The sequence below is a fragment of the Cucurbita pepo genome, chromosome LG06 (genome assembly GCF_002806865.2).
Source record: "Cucurbita pepo subsp. pepo cultivar mu-cu-16 chromosome LG06, ASM280686v2, whole genome shotgun sequence".
In the NCBI taxonomy this organism is placed as follows: Eukaryota; Viridiplantae; Streptophyta; class Magnoliopsida; order Cucurbitales; family Cucurbitaceae; genus Cucurbita; species Cucurbita pepo.
Window position 1 is genome coordinate 1,826,814 of NC_036643.1, and position 26,089 is coordinate 1,852,902.

General features: G+C 37.8%; 5 protein-coding genes across 6 annotated transcripts in view; 2 read left to right on the forward strand and 3 right to left on the reverse strand.

Moving 5' to 3' along the window:
- LOC111796497 (vesicle-associated membrane protein 711-like) overlaps window positions 1-2,635 on the reverse strand; it is a 3,464-nt gene extending 829 nt beyond the window's left edge. Inside the window, exons 1-3 of the mRNA XM_023679136.1 lie at window positions 2,180-2,635; window positions 1,302-1,492; window positions 587-750 (exon numbers count right to left, since the gene is read on the reverse strand). Of these exons, the coding sequence (XP_023534904.1) occupies window positions 587-750; window positions 1,302-1,492; window positions 2,180-2,396 (572 nt within the window). The 5' untranslated portion in view covers window positions 2,397-2,635. The remainder of the gene's footprint in view (window positions 1-586; window positions 751-1,301; window positions 1,493-2,179) is intronic.
- A 1,080-nt stretch (window positions 2,636-3,715) lies between these two features.
- On the forward strand, window positions 3,716-11,396 carry LOC111796826 (PX domain-containing protein EREL2). 2 transcript variants are annotated; one of them, XM_023679592.1, is made up of 10 exons: window positions 3,716-4,271; window positions 4,915-5,025; window positions 5,448-5,546; window positions 5,722-5,808; window positions 6,390-6,498; window positions 6,661-7,448; window positions 7,876-8,040; window positions 8,129-8,371; window positions 8,767-8,985; window positions 10,738-11,396. In XM_023679592.1, exons 1-10 carry the CDS (start codon window positions 4,179-4,181, stop codon window positions 10,999-11,001), a joined length of 2,178 nt encoding a protein of 725 aa, XP_023535360.1. In that variant the 5' UTR covers window positions 3,716-4,178; the 3' UTR covers window positions 11,002-11,396. The 2 variants fall into 2 exon arrangements, with proteins under 2 accessions (XP_023535360.1, XP_023535361.1); XM_023679593.1 differs by lacking the exon at window positions 3,716-4,271 and having other exon boundaries at window positions 5,456-5,546.
- A 1,188-nt stretch (window positions 11,397-12,584) lies between these two features.
- LOC111796825 (myosin-11-like) lies at window positions 12,585-16,107 on the forward strand. Its single transcript, XM_023679591.1, has 2 exons — window positions 12,585-12,871; window positions 13,552-16,107. The coding sequence occupies exons 1-2, from the start codon at window positions 12,809-12,811 to the stop codon at window positions 15,844-15,846; spliced, it is 2,358 nt and encodes a 785-aa protein (XP_023535359.1). The 5' UTR covers window positions 12,585-12,808; the 3' UTR covers window positions 15,847-16,107.
- A 142-nt stretch (window positions 16,108-16,249) lies between these two features.
- Window positions 16,250-20,241, reverse strand: LOC111796827 (E3 ubiquitin-protein ligase KEG). Its single transcript, XM_023679594.1, has 5 exons — window positions 20,132-20,241; window positions 19,328-19,700; window positions 19,132-19,223; window positions 18,512-18,985; window positions 16,250-17,407 (listed from the first exon to the last, which is right to left on the reverse strand). The coding sequence occupies exons 2-5, from the start codon at window positions 19,691-19,693 to the stop codon at window positions 16,450-16,452; spliced, it is 1,890 nt and encodes a 629-aa protein (XP_023535362.1). The 5' UTR covers window positions 19,694-19,700; window positions 20,132-20,241; the 3' UTR covers window positions 16,250-16,449.
- Window positions 20,242-21,870: 1,629 nt separating this feature from the next.
- LOC111796829 lies at window positions 21,871-26,062 on the reverse strand. The gene is made up of 5 exons (XM_023679596.1): window positions 25,645-26,062; window positions 25,118-25,217; window positions 24,713-24,812; window positions 23,788-23,876; window positions 21,871-22,507 (listed from the first exon to the last, which is right to left on the reverse strand). The coding sequence occupies exons 1-5, from the start codon at window positions 25,844-25,846 to the stop codon at window positions 22,150-22,152; spliced, it is 849 nt and encodes a 282-aa protein (XP_023535364.1). The 5' UTR covers window positions 25,847-26,062; the 3' UTR covers window positions 21,871-22,149.
- Window positions 26,063-26,089: the final 27 nt, after the last annotated feature.

Below are 26,089 nucleotides of genomic sequence, written 5' to 3' on the forward strand. Positions count from 1 at the left end.
TTTTTTTTTTTTTTTTTTTTTTTTTGTGCGTGTGGGGTTACAAGCAAATGTGCTTTCCATAATGTACTTCTTCACTTAGTTTATGTAATCAGTTGACAAGAAAAAGGTGTCTGACTGAAAACAGTCATTGACCTTTGGCTAAAGGCAAACATGTTTTCGTTGAACACAACTCTTTATAGGAAACACTCACCCTCTTTATTAAGACCAATCGAGAAGAGATTACAAGACACTCGGTAGAATACTACTACATTTAGCTTTGCTTGAGATTTCTTTGGATTTCTTGGGATGAAAACCTTGGTAAGGTAGAGGGGAATTTATAGGAGAGACTAGACAATTTATTCCTAAAATATCTAATCATTTATTCCTAAAATACCTAAATTATTTTCCTAAAATATATAGATAATGGGCTCATACAATTATTGGGTTGGACCCTATTGGGCTAGTGATAATCTTTTAACATGTTTTCCATAATTAAGTTTTCAATCATAAATTGCAGACATAATATGAAAATGCACGATCAATCTCACACTAAGTGTACCAGTAGTACTGATGGAGGAACAATTTTTTAGAAGGGGAGGGAACATACATGAGCTTAACATTTTTCCACCATACTGCGTTTCTGAAACGTCGAGACTGCTTCCTAAATCGCATGGTGTTTCCTTGCATATTAGTAGTTTTATCCACAAGCAGCTCCAATCGGTCACCTCTCTCTAAAACTTTGTCAATATTCTCTATCATGACATTTCTCACCTGTAAAACATAATAACTATTGGTTATCGATACTATGTGCTAGTTGCACAACAAAGAAGCAAAACATTTATGGTGAAAGTTCATATGATAAACATCCCAAAGACTGTTATCTATGTATTGGAATGCCAGGGCTTTCTTCGTCATTTTTTTCTTCGTGAACAATATTTTCAGAATACTTCGTCGGGTGAATTAGTTCTTCCCTCTAGTAACATAAGCTACTTTTTTTTTATATTATTGAGATGAATTTTGTAATTATATGTAATATTATGCTGAGTCTGGTAAGAAGTACAATAATATTTCGAGTCTGATAACAAAGTGGCAGTATATTGATGATGGAAAACTAGAATAAGGCACTGGAAGTGCACACCTAAACGGTCACCAGTAAGTAATAGAACTGCAACAAACTAAAAAAAAAACATTCTGTGCATCATTCTATATAATGAGCATACATCCTAGACTAAGTGAAATGTAAGGAGGCAAATAGCTGCTTTAAGATATTTTGCGCTGCATAAGATTGTGTAAATAAAACCTTGAAGTATTTTGATAATCACCTGACTCATTTCACCTTTCAGCCGGTTGATCCTATCAGCGTTTGGGTCATTGGAGTAGTATTCCATTTGCTGACTCAAAACTCTTGAGAATTCATCGTTCATGCCATAAGGATTGGCTGAATGAACTGCACGGCCATATGTCCTTACAAATCTCTGATGAATATCTTCCAGGAATGCAAAAGGAATCCTCCCTGAAGAGTATGGGTTGTCATTGTCAGTACAACTAAAAAATCGTTGCCTGATTCTACTGTGTGAATGAGTTGGGTTTCAAAGATGACTTGCAGCAGAAAGATTATCAGATGATTGGCTTCACTTGTCGGTGGGACGAAGCCAACTAAGATTGATAAACATTTTATTCTTCATGGCCGTATATTTTACAAAGCAGCAAGCATCCTCGCGCTAACCATTTTGATGTTACGTAAATGAATTGACAATCACGGAAAATATCATCCAGGTTCAATATAGATACACAAATGCCATCCAAACAGATCCAGCAATATGCAAACAACAAACAGTGAAGAAATGAAACTACTAAATCAAAAAATATCTTGAAGAACGACGCATAGTCTATGAAATAACCCATCATTAAAGTTAACATAGCAACGCACATCTGCCTAGTCTCCGTCTTAGAACTAGAGGGCTCTATTCTCGGTCTCCCGCCAATTTTAGAAATCAACGATATGCTGTGATATGCAACTAAATGATCCGACTATACAGTGTTAAATAATTAGCATTGGCCATCTAAAACAAACAAAAAAAAAAAGAAACTATCCAATAATTAGCACCAGTACTCAATTGCACAACGCATCGATACCTCCAATCCTCATTAACGAGACAACAGAGGAAAAATTCATACGAACAGAGAGATTGATACTCACTTCCGGCAGTGTCATCGGCCATGCAGAGCACCGTAAGGCCATCGGTACGCTTGACGTGAAAGATATACCGATCCTGCGAGTAGGAAACATGAGAATCATCGTTTCCCGGAATTTTATCGAGTATTTGGCGAGAAATCGAGCTTGCATTCGTCGGAGTTACATAAAATTCAGCCAAAACCACCGACCCCCTCGCCACCAGCGCATAGATTATCGCCATGAGAACGAAGATCAAATCGGTCGATTCAAGATAAAATCGACTGCAAGAAGCACGCCGATCAATAGAGCTGAACCAGCCGGTACGTTATGGAAGATCAGGATCTTGATTCTCTCATCACCAGCTTGAAATTCGGGCGTCGAAGATCATTGGAGAGCGAGAGAATTTGAAATTAGGTTTCTAAAAATCCACATTGCAAACACAGCGGGAATGAGCTTAAAAGTTGATCCCAATCATTTCAATTTTTCCTCTTCCAATTCTTATTTTAAAATCTTCGCAAATATTTAATCTTATTTTATGATTTACTTTTATTTTTTAAAAATTAATAAAAAAATTATAATGGATCACTAGAATTTGGGGACATGCAACTATGGACAACACATCTTGGACAAGTATGACCGGGACATCCAACATGCTCACACAGACAACACGCCTTGGACAAGTATGACTATGACACTCGACACAACGACAATGGTAGTGAAAGATTTGCCAAAAGAGAGTTAAAAAAAGGGACGAGAGAGGAAGGCCACATCATTAATAAAATTAATAAACATATATATATATATATATTTTTTTTTATCAATTAAGTAATTAATTCCATCCATTTCGAAGATGAATCAAAATCTCAAATTTTAAAAATTAACGTATGTTTTGAAAGTTTAGGAGCGAAATAAACATAAGACCGAACGTTAAATACGAGGACGAAAGGGTAATTTCCATTGTTTGTAAGGATTTCTACTCTTCCTAATTCAATCATAAATTTACAAACCTTCTTAGTCGCTTAAAAGGGCAATATGGTCATTTCGGGCAAAATTAATTAACCTATCTTTTTATCAATTAAGTAATTAATCCATCAATCTCGTTGCACAGATGAATCAAAATCTCAAATCTTAAAAATTAATGTATGTTTTGAAACTTTAGGGGTCAAATAAACATAAGACCGAACGTTAAATATGAGGACGGAAGGGTAATTTCCATTGTTTATAAGGATTTCTACTCTTCTTAATTCAATCGTAAATTTACAAACCCTCTTAGTGGCTTAAAAGGGCAATATGGTCATTTGGGGCAAAATTAATTATTTGAAACTTTAGGGGCCAAATAAACATAAGACCGAACGTTAAGTATGAGGACGGAAGGGTAATTTCTATTGTTTATAAGGATTTCTACTCTTCTTAATTCAATCGTAAATTTACAAACCCTCTTAGTCGCTGAAAAGGGCAATATGGTCATTTCGTGAGAAGTTTAGGCCATTATTCCAGTCCAAGAATCATTAAAAAGAAAATAGGGCCATTTTAGCAATTTTTATTTACTACGGAGATTCTCCCGCCGAGGAGCTGAAGGAAGAAAGTCGCGGGCCAGACGACGACAGTTCGGTGTTTGCTTCTCAAGCACTCTCTCTCTCTCTCTAACTTTTTGTCTCTCTCTCTTCAACAGTCGCAGACGGAACCGAACGGCCAAAGCTGAGAGAAAATTCCCAATTCACTCTCTGCACGCGGCTTTCAGGTTTCTACGTTTTCCCCCTTTGCTGGCTTGAGATTCGAGTTCCATCTGTCCATGGTCAGATTTTCCGTCTCTCGTTTTGTTTTTTTCGGATTCGGTCCGATGGAAAAACGTCGTTGATGATTGCTGTGGAACTTGGGCGGGAGGTCGTTCAGAAAATGGTTGATTGGATTGGATTGGATTCGATTGAATTGCGTAGAGGATGAGGAAGATGATCTAATCGAATTCGTGTTTCCGATCCTGATGGCTGTCTTCAATTCGTGAATTTTAGGAGAAAGTTGAAGTATGATGCAGAATCGAAGTCCGCCCAAGCATCGACACGATGGCACCTCGCCGTTGCCTCTTGGAATGGACTGGAGCCCTCCTCCTCGAAAATGGGTGCGTCTTGTGCTTCGATTATGTGGATTTATTTGCTCAGAATTAGATTATGAGAACTCTTAATATTTTTCTTCCTTTCCTTGGATTTTTCTTGGTGGATTGACCGAATAGATTTCACAGGCTTTGTCGAAATTACTTGTCCGGCTTGCTGGATGATGGGATTTTGAACAATGGCTACTGTTTGTTTTCACGACCTCATTGATTTGTTGTTCAATCCTTTAATTCTACTTTCAAGCTCTCGTCGAAACGTACCATATTTACTTTAGATTACTCCTAATGAGTCGCATCGTTCATAGTTTATCAGTGGCCTTTTTTACACCCCATGAACGAACTGGACTCCTTTTACCCTTTTCTGATCTTTTTTCTAGGGCATTTATAGCTGCTTGAGTTGCAATTTTGTTTATACCAATTGTCATTAAGAGGAGAGAAAAAGGGAAAAAAAAAAAAAAAAAAAACGACGACAAGTTTTTGAAATTTTAGTTAAGAAGAAGAAGAGTAAGGATTTGTGGTTTAGCTCTATGTTGTTGTCAATGTTGGGTGGTGTATGGCAACTATCTCAATTGTTTCCTTTATTATTGACTGCGCTCTTTATATTTGGTAGTTTATTTCCATCTTCACTGGGAAAGTTCCATTTCATGTGCAGAATGGGAAGAACACAGTTTGGCCTCATGACCATCGCACTGGATGGAGTTACTGTGTCATAATACCTTCATGGGTTGCTCTTCCTAAATCACGAGTTGCAGATCCCGTAGTGGTACGCTTTTCATCTGATCCCTTTTGGTTTGGTACTTCTGGATGGAGATTTATTATTATTATTTTTTAATAACATCTTAGTAATTAGTAAACTCTAGTATAGAATAATCACTTGCATTATTTGAAGTTGCAAACCATGATGCCCAAAAAATGATGTTTCAAGAAAATGTGTCGTAGCTGCGATGGATTAATTAATAATGGTGCAAATAATTTCTCTTGTATGAATCCACTTATCCATTTCTAGCTAATCTGAGGATAGCTAAGTGAACGAATTACCAATTACATCCCAAAGGTTGACGGTTCTATCCCCCAACCCCGTCATTGTGAACTTAAAAAAAAAACTTATCCACTTTCTTTCATTTACATTTTTATAGCATACCACGTCTTTGCTTGTACATTAACATTAACATTATCAAGGGACAGTTCTACAGGGTTCAGGTTGGTGTACAGTCACCTGAGGGGATCACAGCGATGCGGGGAGTATTAAGGCGATTTAATGATTTCTTGAATTTATTTTCCGATGTAAGTTTATGCATTTTATTTTACTTGGGAATACCCCTTTTCACATTGAAAATCTCTCTTGTTGTGGTTACCTCCTGTCTTTTGAGGAAAGATGATTTCCATTTATTATTATTTTTTAATTAAATTACTCTCATGTTTTAATTGTTTTCTGTTATGAAATTTTATCACTTCGTAGGTTAAAAAGGCTTTTCCAAAGAAAACTATTCCACCAGCTCCATCCAAAGGAATCTTACGGGTGAAAACCAGGACGCTCTTAGAAGAGGTGCACAATCTGCAAAACGTTGCATGCATGAGTTTGTCATTTAATTTATTTTCTTAAAGTATTCTTGTTACTTTATATAAGCTTGCTGGCAAATTTTTGGTATGATTTGATGACTCTTGCATGAATCAATCCTTCTGCCAATATGAAGTAGCGAATTGACGATCATCTTCTTCAGGAACAAGGAATGAAGAATATTAGAACAAATACCGAGTTACTGACTGTTTTAGATATTTTTAAGTCATGCCTAAGTTTAGACACAGTATCGGTGAACCCTGATGTATCTGTTGTGCCTTCCTCTGTAATAACTTCTTCGAAGAAAAGTAGGAATCATTAAACAACCACATCTGTCTTTCAGATACTATAGAACTTCTAATAGATTTCATTAGATTCCTTGGAGCACTGCACATTTCTACCGTGTGTTCTTGTGCACTGTGCGTCCTTTTTCTGCAGTTAACTAAAACCTTTTGATTTTGAGATGAGTGTTGATGTTGTCCATTACATGTGTAATTATCTTTATGCATTTTGGTTGCGTATCTGTAAGACTGTAACTATTATTCTTCACAGGTTTAATTTTGTTGCAGAGAAGGCGCTCTTTGGAGGAGTGGTTGACAAAGCTGTTGTCTGACATCGACATATCAAGAAGTGCTGCAGTAGCGTCCTTCCTTGAGCTAGAAGCTGCTGCTAGGTCTTGTACGTTCTTTCTAGTTTAGAGTGTTATTCAAAAATATCTTTGCTTTGTATTTATCTAGTTTTTACCCCTTAAAATGTTAATGCTAAACGTTATTATTTGCAGTTCACCATAACACATATATTGAAGTTTTAACATTTTAATTCCTGCCTCAATGCTTGCAGTTTTCCAAAATGATAATCAGGGGCCTTCAGATGAATACCCTGATTATAACAGTAAAATTTCTGCACATCAATCCCCTCCTAATTCAAGCTCATCTACTGTTGCCGGTGGCTTGTCGCTTGCATCAGATTATGGCAGTGATACTGCTTATGAGGCGTCTGAACTTGGTACAGCAAGTCTGGGAAGAGATGATAATTCTGAAATAGCCATGGATGATTTAGCTCTGGACGACGATCTTTCCAGTCCAATTGAAAAACTTGTGAAGTATGGATTGTCCAATATTGATGAGGGACTCTTTATGGGTCAGGCCATTATAGAGCAGTTGGAAGGCCTTCCAAAACACAAATCTCGTCCTGGATATAATAGCAATTTAAAGGATGGGCACAATGGTAGTACTTCCAAGGCATCGTACTTGAATAAAAATGGACTGGTGCCGTTTGCAGATCCCGAGCATGGCAAGGTAATTGGTCATGCTCGCAAGCTGTCTGATGAGAGTGTGGCAAGTGATGCAAGTTCTCTGAGAGGTGGAGAAATTTCAAGCTTTTCACCATTAGGCAATGGCTCACTTGACCATTCAGGTGCTGAGGTTTCAAATGCAGTCGAATTTCTTAGCAACCCTGAATTGCATTTTTCACATGATGCACTGCTCTTCCCAAAGGATCATCGCCATAAATTGAATAGGGTTCTTTCAACAATGCATCAAAGGCTAGTGACTGCAAAAACAGACATGGAGGACCTTATATCAAGATTGAACCAGGAAATAGCCGTGAAAGATTACCTTAGAACAATGGTATAATCAATGATATACTAAAAAGTTTCTGTTCTGTTCTTTCCAAATGAGGATTAGCTGGCTGTTTCTGGTCTAGATGTTAAATATGTCTATTCTTACTGCCCTTTGAATTATTTCTTTTTATCTAAATTTTTTTTCAACACGTTTTTTCAGTATTCCATTTTTCACAGCCATCGGCTGTGCAAAAGTTTCTTATGAGTGGTTCCACATAATGAATGTGCACTATCGTTAAGTAAATGCCAAATCATTTTTTGATGTCAAGTTTTCCTGTGCCAATGGCTTTTAATCTTCGAACTGACTATCATAAGTTCTCATTACTAGCTCAATAATGCTATCATAAGTTCTTGAAATGACTTCTGGTTGTGCTCGTGATTACGTGCTGGACGCTGACAGAAACCTAACTCATCTTGTGACAATTTATTTCCAGGTTAAGGATTTGGAAGTAGAACTCGAAACAAATAAGCAGAAAAGTAAAGAAAACCTTCAACAAGCTATTTTGATGGAGAGGGAAAAGGTTACCCAAATGCAGTGGGAAATGGAGGAACTTCGTCACAAATCATTGGAAATGGAGTTAAAATTGAAGTCTAAAGAGGTTTTTAATCTTCGAAATTGGCCTTATTTATCTCACTGTTCTTACTATTTTGCACTAACTCTTTTTGATGATACACAAAATGCTCTAGGGTGAAGATCCATTTTCAGTGCCTACAAAAGAATTTACCCTCCAGGAGAAGGTTGCTTTGCAAGAAGAGCTTGAATCCACGAAAGAGCAACTAAATAATGTTTTTAAGCGATTTGAAGAGCTTGAAGGAAAATCAAAAGCAGACATCAGGGTTCTTGTTAAAGAGGTCAAATCTCTTCGAAGCACCCAAGCCAAACTTAAAGAAGAGCTTAGTCAAACACTCCAACAGAAGTCTGAGACTGAGGTAATATTACAATCTGCTAATTGTGCTATGATTATGATGTTAAACGAAAGTTCAAGCTGATGACAACTTTTTCCTGTTTTCTAAATGAAAGTACTACCATTGTTTTAAACGGAAGTTCGGCATGTTTCAACACGGACAAATTATTTTGCTTTGGTTACTCACTCTTTTGCTCATATCTCATCTACTTTTTACTTAGTAATATATTTTTTTCTCTCTCTCTCTGAGCATATATGTTGAATTCATAATAATAGAAGAACATCTACTGTTTTAGCTGGAAATCTGCGTTGCAATATCTGTTCAGTTTATTGACTGAGAAAATCTGTTAGCATATTTTGACAGAACTAAAGAGTCAAATTTTAGTATGTCCTGTTGATGTTCTTTTTCTCCTCATTCAGGAGTTCCTTCAACAGGAAAGAGAAATGAGACAGCGCGCTAACACCGCTTGGAGAAAGCTGCTGTCTGAATGTAGGAGCCTACATGATCGGCTTAAAGAATGCAGCATGAACTTTTCAGCAGATGATGATTATAACCATGATGTGGAATCATCAGCCTTATCTAATGCCTTGGATTTGTTGACAACATCTGATGACCAACTCAATCTCCTGCTCACTGAGGTATCCAATACGTTTTGATATGTATCTATTATGTAATAGAGTTCTTTTTTGTTCGGCATATTCTCAAGGCTGAACCAACTAAACCATTGTCTCCTAATCCCTTCCACTCATTTGTACTTGTAATAGCTCAAGCCCACCGCTAGCAAATATTGTCCTCTTTGGGCTTTCCCTTTCGGGCTTTCTCTCAAGATTTTTAAAACGCGTCTGCTAGGGAGAGGTTTCCACACCCTTATAAAAGGTGTTTTGTTTTNCCCCCTTCGGGACTCAACCTCCTCGTTGGCATATCGCCCGGTGTCTGGCTCTGATATCATTTGCAATTGCCCAAGCCCACCGCTAGTAGATATTATCCTCTTTGGGCTTTCCCTTTTGGGCTTTCCCTCAAGGTTTTTAAAACGCGTCTGCTAGGGAGAGGTTTCCACACCCTTATAAAAGGTGTTTCGTTTTCCTCCCCAACCGATGTGGGATCTCACAATCCACTCCCCCCCTCCCCCTTCGGGACCCAGCATCCTCGCTGGCACTCGTTCCTGAGACCCAATTCACCCCCCCCTTCGGGGATCAGTGTCCTTGCTGGCACACCGCCTTTTGTTCACCCCCTTCGGGACTCAACCTCCTCGTTGGCATATCGCCCGGTGTCTGGCTCTGATATCATTTGCAATTGCCCAAGCCCACCGCTAGTAGATATTATCCTCTTTGGGCTTTCCCTTTTGGGCTTTCCCTCAAGGTTTTTAAAACGCGTCTGCTAGGGAGAGGTTTCCACACCCTTATAAAAGGTGTTTCGTTTTCCTCCCCAACCGATGTGGGATCTCACAATCCACTCCCCCCCTCCCCCTTCGGGACCCAGCATCCTCGCTGGCACTCGTTCCTGAGACCCAATTCACCCCCCCCTTCGGGGATCAGTGTCCTTGCTGGCACACCGCCTTTTGTTCACCCCCTTCGGGACTCAACCTCCTCGTTGGCATATCGCCCGGTGTCTGGCTCTGATATCATTTGCAATTGCCCAAGCCCACCGCTAGTAGATATTATCCTCTTTGGGCTTTCCCTTTTGGGCTTTCCCTCAAGGTTTTTAAAACGCGTCTGCTAGGGAGAGGTTTCCACACCCTTATAAAAGGTGTTTCGTTTTCCTCCCCAACCGATGTGGGATCTCACAATCCACTCCCCCCCTCCCCCTTCGGGACCCAGCATCCTCGCTGGCACTCGTTCCTGAGACCCAATTCACCCCCCCCTTCGGGGATCAGTGTCCTTGCTGGCACACCGCCTTTTGTTCGCCCCCTTCGGGACTCAACCTCCTCGTTGGCATATCGCCCGGTGTCTGGCTCTGATATCATTTGCAATTGCCCAAGCCCACCGCTAGTAGATATTGTCCTCTTTGGGCTTTCCCATCCGAGCTTTCGCTCAAAGTTTTTAAAACACGTCTGCTGGGAGAGGTTTCCACACCCTTATAAATGGTGTTTTGTTCTCCGATGTGGGATCTCACAATACTAAACCCCTTATGAGTAATGTATTTAGTTCCCTAATAATAGTTGACTCCAAAGGGCAGTCCCGTCGGCAAGTCACGCAGTGTTATCTAAAACAAACCGTAATAATATTTCTAATGTCTACCCTGAGGACGTTCCTAACACTCTAACCCATTATCGTTGTCGAGGTAGGTTCCTTTTTTCATCACCATTTTGTCTCATCCTGCTGCTTCATCTGATTGCTTCATGGTGTTGTTTAAGTAAATAAACAAAATATTTGTTGGGATCAACTGTTCAGGAAAACCTTCTACTCGCTGGCAACCAAACCGCTACTTCAATGGCAGATGATGCCGTTCAAGATCACCACAACAGTTCGATTGAGATAGACACAGAGCTGAGGATGATACTTAAAGACATGTTCACAGAAAACGCTAGGTTGAGGAAACAGGTCAATTCGTACTACCGGCATAGTATGCGATCGAAGATGTCAAAGGAAGCTGATGGTGCAGAGGCTTCTTCTTCTTCAGAACATACCGAAGTACATACCAGTACAGAGACATGATAGCTGTTGATCAGTATATTATTTCCCTCTTTCTTTCTTTCTTTTTCTAGTTTTTCCCCCTCCATCCCTCTAAATATAAGAAAGCACTTCGTTATTCAGTAGCCGTTTTGCTCATCTTTGGATAAATAATGCAGCTAGCTTGATATAGTGGATAATTTTAGCCAATGGGTTGGTGCAAAAGTCAGTGATGTCATTTTGTGGCTTGAGTTTGCTTTTTAGGGAAGGTTACATTATGAATCAGGGGACCCTGCAACTGATAAGGGATGCTCATATGCCCCTAACATTTGACCTATTTGGCCCCTCCCACGACACACATGTTCTACTTTTACTTTGTCTTCATGTTTTTGTTCATTTTGAGAACAAATGCTAACAAAGCCAAAAATTGAACATTTGCACTTTGGTCTGTCTATTTAATAGGATAATCCTTCATGAACGTTTTAAACTATTCTTAGATTATGGACAAAATTTTAGACTTGAAACGATGTGATGGTAACTTTCAAAATATCAGTGTTCGGTTTAGGCTTAGATTTTCATTATATACTCTATCGTTGACCAACTTTTTACCATGAAAGTTTGTGAAAGTACAAGACTAGACTGATGTCTAGAGATATATTTATTAGTGGTGGGTTTGTGCGGTTACAAATGGTATCAGAGCTAGACACGGGGCGGTGTGCTAGCGAGAATGGTGGGCCCAAGAGAGTGCATTGTGACATCCAGCGAGAACGGTAGGCCCAAGGTAGTAAATTGTGAGATCTACCAAGAACGGTGGGCCCATGGGAATGAATTGTGAGATCCAGCGAGAACGGTGGGCCCATGGAGTGGATTGCTATATCCCACATCGGTTGTTGAAGGTAACGAAACATTTCATATAAAAATGTCAATATGTATCTCGATTTCGTTATTGAAGGTAACTAAACATTTTATTTTTATATAAGAGTGTCTATTTTGGTTTGTATTTCTCTTTTCTTTTTATATATATATATATATAGACAGGTGGCAGAAAATGATTGGGGGAGGAAAAACGGGTGGCAGAAATCTTCACACGTGTTAGGTGCAGCAGCTGCTATACAATTGGATAGTTGAGTTAATTAAAAATATATATATTAACTTCTTTTTATTATTTTATTTTATAAATTAGTCTCTATAAATTTATAAACATATTTATTATTATTTAACAAAATTTAATAAAAATTATCTCAAACTAATAATAAAAACTAAATTTCAAATGTATTTAAGATGTTGAGTAATTATATTAAAATGAAATACAAAACTATTATTAAAATTTAATAATTATTTAATAATGTGTCGAGTTACATAGGTGAATATATTCACATAATATTTTTCTTTTACATGGAAATATTATTATTATTTAATTAATTTTGAAATTTATTCAAATTACATGCCACGTGGCAGGATATCAGTGGTCAGGGCTTCTAGGAGAGAACTCCTCGCTTTCAGAGCTCCATTACGTAATAAATCCGTCGTATTATAAAATGCGAGAAATGTCCAAAATCGGCGCAAATTAGAACATACTAAAATGCGCGTTTTTCTTTTTTTGGTTCAGTTAATTTTCATTTTGGCTCCAGTTTCTTTCATAGACACTGCCTTTTCTCCTCACCGCTCATTTCTTTCTGTGATTCTCTTCCGCCGCGCTTTTTCTTTGATCTGCCACGAAAGGTCAGGGCTCAAGTTGATCGTCTCGCGAGAGACAGAAATTTGTCTTCACTTTGATGCATTTCTCAGATTGATTTGGCAACGAACAAGAATTCGTCTTTGTTTGTGAACGGATGTGCTCCACCGGCGTTCCATGGCGTCTTCGGCGGCTATTCATCTTAACATCTCCGCCTCTTCCTCTCTCCGCCTTTCCAAGGTCTCTTATTATTCTAATCTGATTGCGCATCGCTCTCTAGTTATTGTGTGTTTCACTGTTTTTTCAAGTTCTGTATAACCGATGTTACTTCCGGCGTCAGTTTATTGGATTTTCCTCGAGTTTTTCGGATCTGTTGTTTTATTTTGACATGGAGAAGTCACTGGAGATGTTATTTGGAGAGAAATTAATTGCTTGGACCGATAAAGATTTGATTGAAGTACTTTATCGAACTCATTTTTTTTGCTTATTACATTTTGATTTCGGTATTAGATTGTTGTCGAGTGATTTGGATAGAGATTTACTTCTTGGACTGATAAAGATTCGGAAGTATATTTTAGAACTCATTTTAGGTAAAAAAAAAGCTTGTTGTCGTGTTATTACATTTTTGTACTAGATTGCTGTCGAATGACTGATGGACGCATTGCTGTTCTTACCATAACAATTTACACGGTTGCAGAGATCGTTTAATCCAATGCACTTTTGTGCATCTTTTTGCCGTTCGCTCCTCTTCTCTTTAACTATAGGAATCTTTTTCGTTCATCTCGCTGATGTCGGCATTTTATCACTTTATGTATCGTGGAAGTAATCGATCTAGGTAGCCATGGTTTTCTCTATTATCTCATTGGAATCTTCCGAAAGTAATGTTCTCTTCTCTTTTGCATTTGGTTTCCTTTGTACAGAGGTCGTCTCTGAGGCTCACTAGGAATCAGACTAAATTTACTTCTAGCACAACTCGGGAGAGAAGGTCTCATTCCCTGAAGGTTGTCCAGTCAGTCCTGAATACCAGCAAGTCAAATTTGAACGACAATGGAGCAAGTGAAGAAGCAAAACTGCTTCTGGAGAGATTATATGCCCAGACACAGAGATTGGAAGAACACGTAAGCAAAGATTCTCACTCCCCACAAGATGTTTGGCTAGGACTCAGTCTTGAAAATCTCGAGTCTGGTCTTCAGGCTGCATTGGCAGTGTTGAAAAAGAAGGAAGAAGATTTACAAGATGCAGAAAGAACGATTCTATCAGAACGAAGCCAATTAAACAATGCGAGGGAGAAGTTGGAGAAGCAGGAGGAAGAAATTACTGCTGCTTATCATAAACAGCAAGAATTAGAAGACGAGCTTAAGCAGGCAAATCTGAACTTAGCTTCTCAAGCTAGACAGATTGATGAATTAAAACTTCAAATCAGGGAGAAAGACGAGAGGATTGCTGCAGTTGAATCTACCCTTACTTTGAAAGAAGATGAGTTGAAGAAAATGAGAGCTGATTTGGCTAAGAAGAGTGAGGAAGCTATTAAGACAGATTCTGAACTGAAGTCCAAGTCCAAGCTTCTGAATGAAGCCAACGAAGTAGTTAAAAGACAAGAATTTGAGCTACAAATGCTTAAAAAGGCTGTGCTAGAGAAAGAACAAGAACTGGAAGCTTCTGTAAAGCTGCAGAAACTTGAAGAGGAGAAACTGGAAGTTGTAGAGAAAAATTTGGAGAAGAGAACCACAGAATGGTTGTTAGTACAAGAAGAACTGAAAAAATTGAGAAAGGAATCATCTAAGAAAGCAGTGGAGATGAATAAAACTGTGAACGACTTCAACCGAGTGAAGAAGCTTCTTGCTGATGCAAAAAGTGAGCTGGTTTCCTCTCAGAAGTCTCTTGTATCCGCCAGAAAGAAAATAGAAGAACAAGAAGATATTCTTGGGAAGCAAATGACAGAACTTGAAGAACAGAAGAAGGGTATCAATGCATATATGTCAAGTTTAGAAGATGCTCAAATTGAAATAGAGAGCGAGAGAGTCAAGCTTAGGGTCGCAGAGGCCCAGAACAAGGAGCTTGAACGTGTCTTGTTCATGGAAAAGGAGCTCACAGATGAGTTACAGCAACAACTGAAGAAAGAAAAATCCAATCTCCAGAAGGTAACTGAGGAGAAATCGCTTCTACAGAAGGAGTTAGAGCATAAACATATCGAGTTTGAGAAAACTCACAATCTCCTTCAAGATAAAGCGTCGGAGTTGGTCGAGGCCGACTTAGAAATCCAACGTTTGAAATCTCAACAGGTTTCTCTTCAACTTCTTTTGGAAGAGAAAGACTTGGAAATACATGATGCACAAAAGAAAATTGAGATTTTAAACGAGGAAATTATTGAGCTACAGACACTTATGAGTAGTAAAGAGGCCATGCTCAGTCAGACAACTGTTATGCTGAAAGAGAAAGATGAATGTGTTCAGATAATGCAAAACGAACTGAATGATACAAAGCTGAAAATTTCTGAAGCTGAAGCAGTGGTAGGACACATTGTGGATCTCACAAATAAACTGGTGATCTCCATCAATGATGGCGACGACGACGTTTCGGAATTGAATGACAACCTTAGCATCAATCTACAGCAGCAATTCTTCAAGCAACCTACTGATGATAATATGGGGCTGCAGAAGAAACAGCTTGAGACCGAGCTAGAGCTCACCAAGGAAAGCTTGAGACAAAAAGAAATGGAAATTCAAGCTGCAGAAAGGGCCCTGACCGTTAAAGACGAGGAACTAAAGACGGTTCGGGAAAGATTAGATACAAAGGAGAAAGAATTTGAGAATATGAAGGAAGAGATGGATGAAGAAGCTAAGGATCTGAGGAAGCTATACGCTTTGGCAGAAGACAGTGTTGGAGTTGGAGACTTGGCAATTGAAAAGCTTCAAATTGAAGCTGCTCAGTTAGAGGTTGAAGCAGCAACTAGCGCACTTCAGAAACTCACAGACATTAGCCGAGAGCTTCTGAATAAAGCCAGCCACAGCCTCGAGGGTGATGTCGATACAAGAAGCATTCACTTTCAGCTGTACGACGATGACAACAACGACGACGACGTCGATACTAGAATAGGTGGTGGGATCGATAATAACAGCCAAAGATTCAATGAAGTGAAGCTGGAAGTTTCCCGTCTTTCATCTCTAACTGAACAGCTCTTGAAAGAGGCTGGTATATTTGTTGATGCGGATTAGTGGATATCTACATCTATTGGGATGAATAAATGGGTGGCTTCTGTAAATATTGATTGCTTTTGGCATTGATTTTCCTTCCCAAGGCACTACAGTTGATTGTGCTGCCGTTCAATTTTTGCACGAAGTTATTTGATTGCTCTGCTTGGTACCGCTGCTTGCTCAAAATAATCAATCAAAGCCGCATGTCTTCAACTTCAAATTCTCCACTTATGATGTTTGTTGAACTGTTTCTATATATGCTGAGATCTCGAGGGATTCAAATATGAGTTCGAACATATGATTTTTTTCCTCCTTCGTCTTTGATACGAGGGTTTAAATGCTGAGATCTCGAGGGATTCAAATATGAGTTCGAACATATGATTTTTTTCCTCCTTCGTCTTTGATACGAAGATTTAAACCCCTATGATCTTTGGTACGTGTTTACTGCATAAACAACATATTATTCTTCTATACATGCACATTCATAGGGTTTGTTTGTTTGTTTCACAACTGTACAGGAGCAGTTACATAGTACTGGGAATATAAACCAGTCAGTAAAGCTAATCTATACAGATAACTTGGCAGAACACTTTGAGCTGATAGAACAACGAACAGGCTGTAGAATCATCGAGCGACCGTGCCAGCGCCATCTCGGAAAAGAATATTTTTCACAGGTGGAGGAATCCAAGCTGGATTGTTGGCATTCTGACCTTCAGCAGTATGTTGAGATTCACAATACACAAGGTTGCCTTGCGGCTTCTTCACCTTTGACCTCCCCACTTTCTTCCCAAATGCAATTCCCAGCTTCATTGCTGTGAACAACCCAAATGCCATCAGAACTGGTCTAACTGACCAGTGAAAATCCTCAAGATGTTGGTACTTTTTCACCATCCCTGGACACGTGCTAAAATTAACTGCCTCGACCTCAGCTGGATCGGCCATGTACGTATCACATTCTTCTTTGAAAGCGAGAATTCCAGGGAACTTGACCATGAGGCAGCCATTGGGCAGGACCCACCAAATCCTCCCTGTAGCCCAGACACCTCCTTTCTTACGAGGCCATTCGAATCGTGGTCTCAGAACGCTGGCTTTTATCCGTACAAATTGGCCAACGCAAAACGATTCTGCCATCTGAAACTGGGAAGAGTTACCCTTCCAGAGGGTTTCTACACCGATAAAAGCAACAGCTACATTGCCAACACGATCGATTGAATGAAGAATTCCCACTGGAGAATGTTTCTTCTCGGATTCCTTCAATCGTATCCAGTCACCAGCTGCTAACCCGAAACTTACCCGCTCAAGTGTAGAAGCACACACTCTTACAGGATCATGGATTCCACGAACCCTCACCAAGACAAAAGCATCCTTTTCAGTCTCACGTTCCAACCCCACTATCCTTCCTTCAGGGATGTTCATATTATCTGACTTGCACGAGTTCAATGGCTTTCTCGAACGCACCAAGTCGTTCACTTGCAAGTGATCTTTTGAGAGAAACCATTCAGTATGTCCAGTGGCACTTGATTTGTTCAACACTTTTGAACTCCCAATGGCTTGCCAATCATTGTTAACACCTTGTAGAGAGCTACAAAGCAGAATGAACTCCATCAACTCATCAAATTAAAGGGCAAAAAGGGTTAGAAATGGTAAAAAAGAGAAGCCATTATGAACCATATTAATCATAAAAAAACTGAACAGTGCCACTTCCCAGTTCTCTACACATCTATAAGGTACACTTCTAAAAATCTGAGTCTATCAATATTCAATTCATAAACAAGGTGATTCAGTAATCTGCTTTGGTTTATGTAGGTGCTGCACAGATTTTAATAAGGCAACAACAAGAAGACGAGAAAGGCACGTAAACTGGGATATCGGTTCTTGGCTTCAAAGGTAGATTTTAGCCGTTCTTTTGCATAAAAATCTCTCTTTAAAACACATTTCTCATGTTCCTTACTGTTACATATTCTGCATTTCTCATGTTCCTTACTGTTACATATTCTGTTGGTGGTCAAAACTTGAAGTCTAATGTAACTGCCCAAGCCCACCGCTAGTAGATATCGTCTTTTTTGGGCTTTCCCTCAAGGTTTTTAAAACACGCCTACTAGGGAGAAGTTTCCTCACCCTTATAAAGAATACTTTGTTCCCCTCTCCAGCCAACGTGGGATCTCACAATCCACCCCCTTCGGGACCTAGCATTCTTGCTAGCGCTCGACCTAGCATTCTTGTTAGCGCTCGACCTAGCATTCTTGTTAGCAGATATTATCCTATTTGGGCTTTTTTTTTTTGGTTTTCCCCTCAAGATTTTTAAAATGCATCTGCTAGGGAGAGGTTTCCACACCAAGGTGCTTCGTTCCCCTCTCCAACTGGGTGACATCTCACAATCCACCCCCTTGGGAGCAGAGCATTCTTGTTGCACTCGTTCCCATTTTCAATCGAGGTGGGATCTAACACTAAAAATTTAGTTGGATTGTACAAAAAGAAAGAGACTAGTTAGTTACTGATGCTAGTTTAATGCTAAGTGACCCAAGTAGGAAATTCAAAAGAGACTCAACTAAGGCAAACATCCACAAAATAGGATCAAGAAAGAGAATGGAGAGAAAGCCATAAACCTCTTACAATCTGAACAAGGAAGCATTTTTTGATAAGGGAAATCGAAGTGTCATGAGACGATATGAAGGAGTCAACGTACCTCTGGAACACATTTAGTATATCTGTCATCAAAGGACGACTCCTCAAGTCATATTCAAAGCAACCGAAAAGAGCATTCTCAATTAGAGGAGGAAGTCCACTTGGAATACAAGGCTTTTCTTGTTTCCTGACAACAGAATGAAATATTTCATCAACTGATTTCCCATGCCATGGCGGAACACCAGTCAACATCTCAACCACGCAGCAACCAAACCCCCACGAATCAGTTTCATACGATATCGGACCTCTAACTTCTGGCTGCCATTGCTCCGGTGCCATATAGTTAGGTGTCCCAAGTCTCTGAATTATATCCGTATTCGGTATCGGTACACCACGTAGTAGAAAAGGAATTCCTAGATCTCCCAAAATTGCTTGGTCCTTGGTAGAAAGGAGCACGTTCGAAGGTTTCAGATTAAGAACCAAGACCTCTTTCGAGTGCAATTCTAAAATCCCCTGAGATAGACTGATTCCATACCTGCAACAAGTAGCATAGGTGGAGAATTTTTCCCTCAAAAAGTTGTTATTAGAACTTAGAAGCACTAATCTAAAAGATTCAGATAGAGATTTTCACAACTTTTTTTTTCCCCCCACAAAGATTCAAATCTATATCAGATATCACACCTCAATACATCAGGGAGTGAAAGCTTTCCATCTTTAAGACGAGCCATTTTATCAGCAACTGATCCTTCATAGAACTTCATGATTATGCATAACTGTAAGAACACACAAAGGAAATTAACATCTTAGCAACCTACACACATACTTCCAACGAAATAGCCCGACAAATGCAGGACAGCAACCGATACCGGGATATTACCTTCTCGTCGATTATAGACACTCCATACAGCCTGCAGACACTCTTTCCACCTTGACACTTGTAGAAATGATCCTCAAGTTTATCAAAAACAACCCTCATATGGTCTTCTTTAACAGGATTCAACATCTTGACTGCAACTTCATGGTACTCATCATAATCCTTAGTGGACTGATGGAGAGTTGCTAACCAAACGTCACCGAACACGCCCCGCCCAATCCGATGCCTAAGCTTCACCTTTGAAGGTTCAATCCTAGGGCTTGGGTAGTTTGATGAAGCAACCACTGTCCTGACATGATCAGGATCGCCATCAAGAAGCTCATACTCAAAAGAAGGAACCGCTTGAGAAGCAGCTTCTTGTGTAGCCATTCCTCAACTGGAACAAACAAAGAATCAAACCAAAAACACAGAACTAGAATATAGCATTACACCAAAAAACAAAACAGTTTTCAGGAAAATCAAAACTCAACTGGAACAAACAAAGAACCAAACCAAAAACACGGAACTAGAATATAGCATTACACCAAAAAAACACAACAGTTATCAGGAAAATCAAAACTCAACTGGAACAAACAAAGAATCAAACCAAGAACACAAGGCCGATTAATTAATTCTGCAAAAAACAAAAACATAACTACACAAATAAAATAAAATTAAAAAAAGAAAGAAATCCGATCAACTTGAAATCAAAAGAGAAGCCGACTCCAATCAACTCGAAATCTCAGTCGGTTTCGAGGGAACCGAAAACAGAGGCAAAACGGAAAGAAGTTAAAGAGGAAAAGATTCAAGAGAAGAGAAAGAAGATACCGATGAGGCAAATTGAGGAGAAATCCGGGGGAGCTAAGGAAGAAACATGGGAGTGAGAGAGAGTGAGAGAGAGAGAGAGAGAGAGAGAGAAGAAATGGGGAAACGGAATTGAAAAGAATTTAAAGGCTAATTAATTGTACAGAAATGGGAAGAGAGAAAGAAGGAAGAGAAAGGAAGAAAAAGGAAGTGAGCCGGCGAAGAAATTACGGATTAGTCCACTTGTTCGGTGTAACTGAACGCCACGACAATGACTGTTAAGTTCTCTTTTAGATTTTTTTAATTAATTTTTATAATTTTAGTATTTAAAGGTAAAAATTCGACGTCCACGATTTATTAAAAAACTTTGAAACTAATTCCCTACGTACGATCATTTTAGAAACAAAGGATAGAAACTGTTTATAAATTCTTTTTAATTAATTTTTTGTTTTTTTTTTAATTGTTAAAGAAAGTCTCCCATTTAAATATAGGGGTTTGTAAACCTATAAGATTAGATTTTCAATTTCTTCCAATTTCTTCAATTTTAAATTTCAAATATATATTGAAAAAATGCTAAAATTTCTTTATAACATAAAAATCATTTGATTGCATTTATTATTTGATTAAATTTTTTTTAAGTGGATATGATAATTTATTTTAATAGTATGAGACATTGACTAAGTTAGAGATGAATTGAAAAATAGATGCTTGAAGATTGGCAGGTGATTTTGTTTGTAAAGTCAAATAATATTAATTTGTATTGCAATACCCAATATTCATTGATTTTTTGTTACGCAATCTTCAAATACAACTTATTACATTATTATTATTATTATTTTCTCGGTAAATGATTCTTATCGTTATTTTATTTTAAAGGAGAATAAATTGAAGTTTTAGTCTCAGAATCACATGGCATCACTAATAATGCACCTATCGATAAAGTTAGGGATCTATTTTGTAATAAAATGATATCCATTTACTTTTTTTTTTAGTTAAAATTACGAGTTTATCACTCAAATTCATACCGGTTTGAACCTCAAATAATTTCGAGGAGGGTTTAATAGATCTTCGAACTTTTAATTTTTATTTAATAATTTATTAAATTAAAAAAATATAAATTTTTATTGGTAGACTCAAAACATTTTAAAAAAATTTAGATGTATTAAATTGATAGACTTATTAAATAAAAATTTGAAGAACTCATCACAATTTACCGTATGAAAACTTACTAAAACACTTTTTCAAACGGATTAGATTTTTTTTTTATTTTTTAATTCGAACGATCAAATAAACACAAATTACAGCAACCGAATTGGTCACAATGGAACTGTCATACCCAAATTTGAAAACAAAACAAAAGTTCCACAAAGAGGCAAGAAGACATTTTAAGAAAGAAATTGGCGTGCAGCTTTGTATATACCAAGTTCTGATAAGTGCAAAAGCAAGCAATTTGTCATTAATATTTGTTCTATACCTCTAAGAAACATATAATATTATCCTTTTTCTGCAATTTTTCTGATTGGTCCTCCTAAAATTATGCTGTCCATAGCAAAATTAAAAAAAAAAAAAAAAAAAAAAAAAAAAAANAAAGTATTATTTAGAATTTTTGTAGCCATCAAAATTGTAAAAGACTAGGAATTAAGGACCCACACCAAAACGTAAAACAAAGCAAAACAGTTTCAAAGACATTATAAAGAAAAAGAGTTGATGAAAACGAGGAACTGAAATTGACAACTAGAAAGACAAAGCTAAGAGTCATGTCCGTAAGGAACAAGTTGGGTTTCTCTATAGGTACAACAAACACAGGGTATTTCATACAATGCTTCTCTCTATATCAATGGATAACTTCGTATTATTTATTGCCTAACCATTGTCATTAACCACAAAAACAATAATCACCAACTCCCTATATTATGCTATAATCCAACCAATTTTGGTATCCATCATTATGAATCAATTCTGGTATGGTATTCCTATGGCACCTTATTATCAAGGATATGATCGAAGGACCCATCAGAGTTGTTTATTTAGACTAACTCAATCTAGTTGTCTTGTGTGTGTTGTGTATCAGTCATTTCTAATCTTCTACTCAGACTTCTATTGATGGATCTCTTATTTTTATTCACTTTCTCATAATGTCGTTTCTCACGGCATAATTGTATTAAATTCTTAAAACCACGCACCAGGCTAGGCCGAGACCCTGATGGACGAGCCAGGCTGTTGATGCTCCTCTTTCCCGTAGATGCCTGCTTGTTGTGAGAGAACCACCCTCCCAAAAAGAGTACCACCCTTGGCTCATTGTTGCCATGATGTTGAAACCTTCCACTCTCTGCATCGTTGTAGTATCTTTCCATATCTTCCTTTTCATTTTGCTTGTAGCTTTTTGACCGAGATGATATCCTGAGAGTTTAGAACTCTATAGTGAGCATAACAGAATGGCAATTGGAAACAGGGGGATCGGTGGAGAGATAGTCATGGTAAAAATATGTTACTTAGATGAATAAAGCATTAAAGGAATGGATATCTTATATGCTTTGCTTTCTTAGTCCAATCAAATACCCAAATTTTCTAACAGCATATTCTATCACTTTCATTTTCAATGCCTAAATCTTGACTATATTTGCGTGTGTAATGTTCTTACCCTTTAAGGATCAATACTTACAACTGATATTTGAGATATTCTAAACTTGCTCATCTGGCAACTGCATTGTCAATGCAAATTATCTTCCTCACATTTCTAAAATCTTTGATAAGAAGGAAAATAGAAAAGACAAATAAATCTAACTAAATCTCTCTAAAATCCTTAATACTAATAACAATACAGATATTAGGAGGCCAATATACACATATTAGGTAACAATACAAATATTAAGTAACAATACATATATTAAGAGGCAACAATATATATTAGGAGGTAATGCGTATATTAGGAGCTAACAATACATATATTAGGAGGTAACAACACATAAAAATTAATGTAACTAAATCTCTTAACAATCCTAGATGTTAGGATATTAGGTAAAAATGGTAACAATTCCGGATTAGGTAACAATACATAAAAATAAATCTAACTAAATCACCTAACAGTCTCCCATATTAGGTAATAATCCTAGATATTAGGATATTAGGATATTAGATAAAAATGGTAACAATATACGTATTAGGTAACCATTGTAAAACCGGTATTAAAGTTATATTAGGTAACAAATAAATAAATCTAACTAAGTCCCCCAACAATCCTCCATATTAGGTAACAATTCTAGATATTAGATAACAAAAAAATAAATTAGAAACAAAAGTATTAGGTAACAATGGTAATACACATGTTAGATTGATAACAGTACAGAAAAATAAATCAACTAAATCCCTTGTCAGATATTATTACTTCCCGGTCAAGGTGGAATATTGGTATACATTATGGCTGGAAGATGGATAGCTATGGTGGCTGGAAGATCGGTAGCTATGAAAGCTAAGTCGATCAATTAGACCTCCCAGAATAGAATGATTTAATATCATGTTGTTGCAAGGTAGCTAAATAGAATGATCTAATATCACGTGGTTGCAAGGTAGCTAAATTCTAGGTATTTGAATTCCAAAATTAGATCTCCAAGAATAGAATAAGCAACGCCGACAATTTCATTCCTTCAATAAATGTGTATATAAGGAGGTAAGAGCCTTACCGACTGAGCAGTTTTGAGGAAACCACCCATTTCTTTGATTGCTTTCTCATAACATTGTAGCCAGTTGTGACATGCCGGACAAATTGAAGCTGAACATGTTAAAACAAGGAAATTCAATGAACAGAAGCATTAAGCTGTGTAATTTTACTCTCTTCCTTTTCATATTTCCTTAACATCCTGGAAGCATAATCCTGACAGTTACTAGATTCACAGGTAATGCATCAATATCAAGTGTAAGAAAGGGATCAGTTACTCGTTTAAAGAAATTTATATTGTTGTTCAAATAGAACGTAAATTTTTGAACTAAAATAGCCTGTCCAACGTGATTTTTATGTTACCAATACTATGATATCCACATTGCACACAATTGACCCTGACAAGTAACTTATTGAACCAATTCAATTCAATGAATCCGATTCTTAGCTCTTTTTCTGGTTAGATTCCAGAAGGCAGAAAGGAGTCTAAATGGGATCTTTAAGGAAATTCTCGAGTGTGAGTCAGTGGTTGAGGAGGGAAGTAAAAGGGTAAGGAAAAGATCAGTTATTACTTATCTGTCTGCACAAATTACACGATTAACAAGATTTAGAATGAAACTCAAATAGTCCAAACACACTAAAAATTCAACAATTCATGACCCAAGTGAACGGAAATCAAACAAATTTGAATTCCTTTCTCAAGTCTTAAATTTGAGGGGGTAACAGTTAAGCATATTCAGCTTCTGTCCACAAAACATTATTGCTTGAAAGATTCTTGAAGCTAGTGAAGAAAGGGCAAGGATATGGCAATAAAAATTTCAAGGACAAACACTAATCACACGCCCTGATTTATGTCATGTTGGTACAACTAATGATCCGACATTAAAGGAAATTGAAATCATCGAGCACAAAAGACAACATAAACTACAGCCATAAAACTAACTACATACCTGATCACCATCCTTGATGCCAAAATTTGCAATGTAGTCTGTATCATCAACTAACTTCTGACCAGCATAGCATAAGCAGAAATACCACCACACATGGAGCCTCCACGAATCAAACAAGAATAGAAAATGGTTAAATTGAGAAGAACACTTCTATGAACTTTTGTGTCACAGTGAAAAGATATCCCAATTAAAAATTTCTTGTTACGTCAAAAATTTAGAGCTGATAAGTAGTTCTATGAAGCATCACTTTAAAATGGTCAACATGTCATCAAAATCTTGTTCCTTAGTTTTGGCCCGGCTTTGGAAAATAAACCCATGGAACTGGAATTTCGTGATAGGATCTGACCGAAGATAAGGGTAATCTCATTCTTACAATCAAATGGTCAAATAGTTAAATGAACCAACCATGAAATCTTTCCTGGTCCATTCTGTGGCATGTGACTGAAGACCGACTCCACTGCCCCCTTTAATTCAGCAACAGTGGCTGATCTCTTAACTTGAATATCTGTGTCAAACATCTCAATTCATTGAAGTCCTTCTATGTTTAAAGAGAGTGCAGCGAAGACTCTTCACATTTAGGGCATCAGTTTTTCCTTCTTTTTCTTTTTACATTGATGGTCAAATGATAACATTTCAAGAAAATGAAATACTTCAAAACCATCAATCTACTAAAAAAATCCTCCAACATCTAGTTAAAACAACCAAAAACAACATAAAATCCTTCAAAATCCTCAAAATCAGAAAAGCACAACGTATAAATAAACTATATAATCCTCCTAAACAGAAAAACAACCAAAACCAGAGATTCCTCTGCTCTTAAACAGACATAAAACAAACTCACAAGCCGCAATTTCCTCCAAACGAATCGATTAATCCAGAGCAAAAAATGCATCAACACACAAAATATTCCACAGCACAGAAACAGAGATTACCGAAACAAGAGCCGTCTAATTTAAGGACGGAGAGCATGAGAGGCTGATGCGGAAGCTGGCGATACAAAACATTCTTCTTCGAGAGACCAACAATCATCAAAGGAGACGAAAGCAGCGAGGGCGATCTCCGATTCTTCTCGACCGTCGTCATTGGCGGCGGAAAGTCGGAAGCGTCGAGTTTGCCAAATCCGTCGACCGCCATGGAAATGGAAGGTGAGACGATCGGAAAGGGGATGAAATGGGGGGCTTAATAGACGGAGGGAAAAAGGGAGATGCTAAGGTAAGGAGAACACGCATAGTGATGATGGAGAGAGGTGAAGGAGGAGAGTTTTAGGGTTTGGCTTTTTGGAAGAAAGAGTCGCATTCGGAGCTTGTGTCGGAGGCAATTCCTGAACTTAACTTCCATTTCTTTTTTCTTTTTTCTTTTTTCTTTTTCTTCTCGTTT

Bases quoted from the DNA above. Each gene is read 5' to 3' on its own strand.
- LOC111796826 (XM_023679592.1), top strand. From the start codon at position 4,179: ATGATGCAGAATCGAAGTCCGCCCAAGCATCGACACGATGGCACCTCG. The intron at 8,372-8,766 runs GTAATATTACAA...CTCCTCATTCAG, and splicing joins AACAGAAGTCTGAGACTGAG to GAGTTCCTTCAACAGGAAAG. The intron at 8,986-10,737 runs GTATCCAATACG...TCAACTGTTCAG, and splicing joins TCAATCTCCTGCTCACTGAG to GAAAACCTTCTACTCGCTGG.
- LOC111796829 (XM_023679596.1), bottom strand. From the start codon at position 25,846: ATGGCGGTCGACGGATTTGGCAAACTCGACGCTTCCGACTTTCCGCCG. The intron at 25,218-25,644 runs GTAATCTCTGTT...TGTTTGACACAG, and splicing joins ATTAGACGGCTCTTGTTTCG to ATATTCAAGTTAAGAGATCA. The intron at 23,877-24,712 runs GTATGTAGTTAG...TAACATGTTCAG, and splicing joins GCATCAAGGATGGTGATCAG to CTTCAATTTGTCCGGCATGT.
- LOC111796825 (XM_023679591.1), top strand. From the start codon at position 12,809: ATGGCGTCTTCGGCGGCTATTCATCTTAACATCTCCGCCTCTTCCTCT. The intron at 12,872-13,551 runs GTCTCTTATTAT...TCCTTTGTACAG, and splicing joins CCTCTCTCCGCCTTTCCAAG to AGGTCGTCTCTGAGGCTCAC.
- LOC111796827 (XM_023679594.1), bottom strand. From the start codon at position 19,693: ATGGCTACACAAGAAGCTGCTTCTCAAGCGGTTCCTTCTTTTGAGTAT. The intron at 19,224-19,327 runs GTAATATCCCGG...GTGTTCTTACAG, and splicing joins TGTCTATAATCGACGAGAAG to TTATGCATAATCATGAAGTT. The intron at 18,986-19,131 runs GTGTGATATCTG...TACTTGTTGCAG, and splicing joins TCACTCCCTGATGTATTGAG to GTATGGAATCAGTCTATCTC.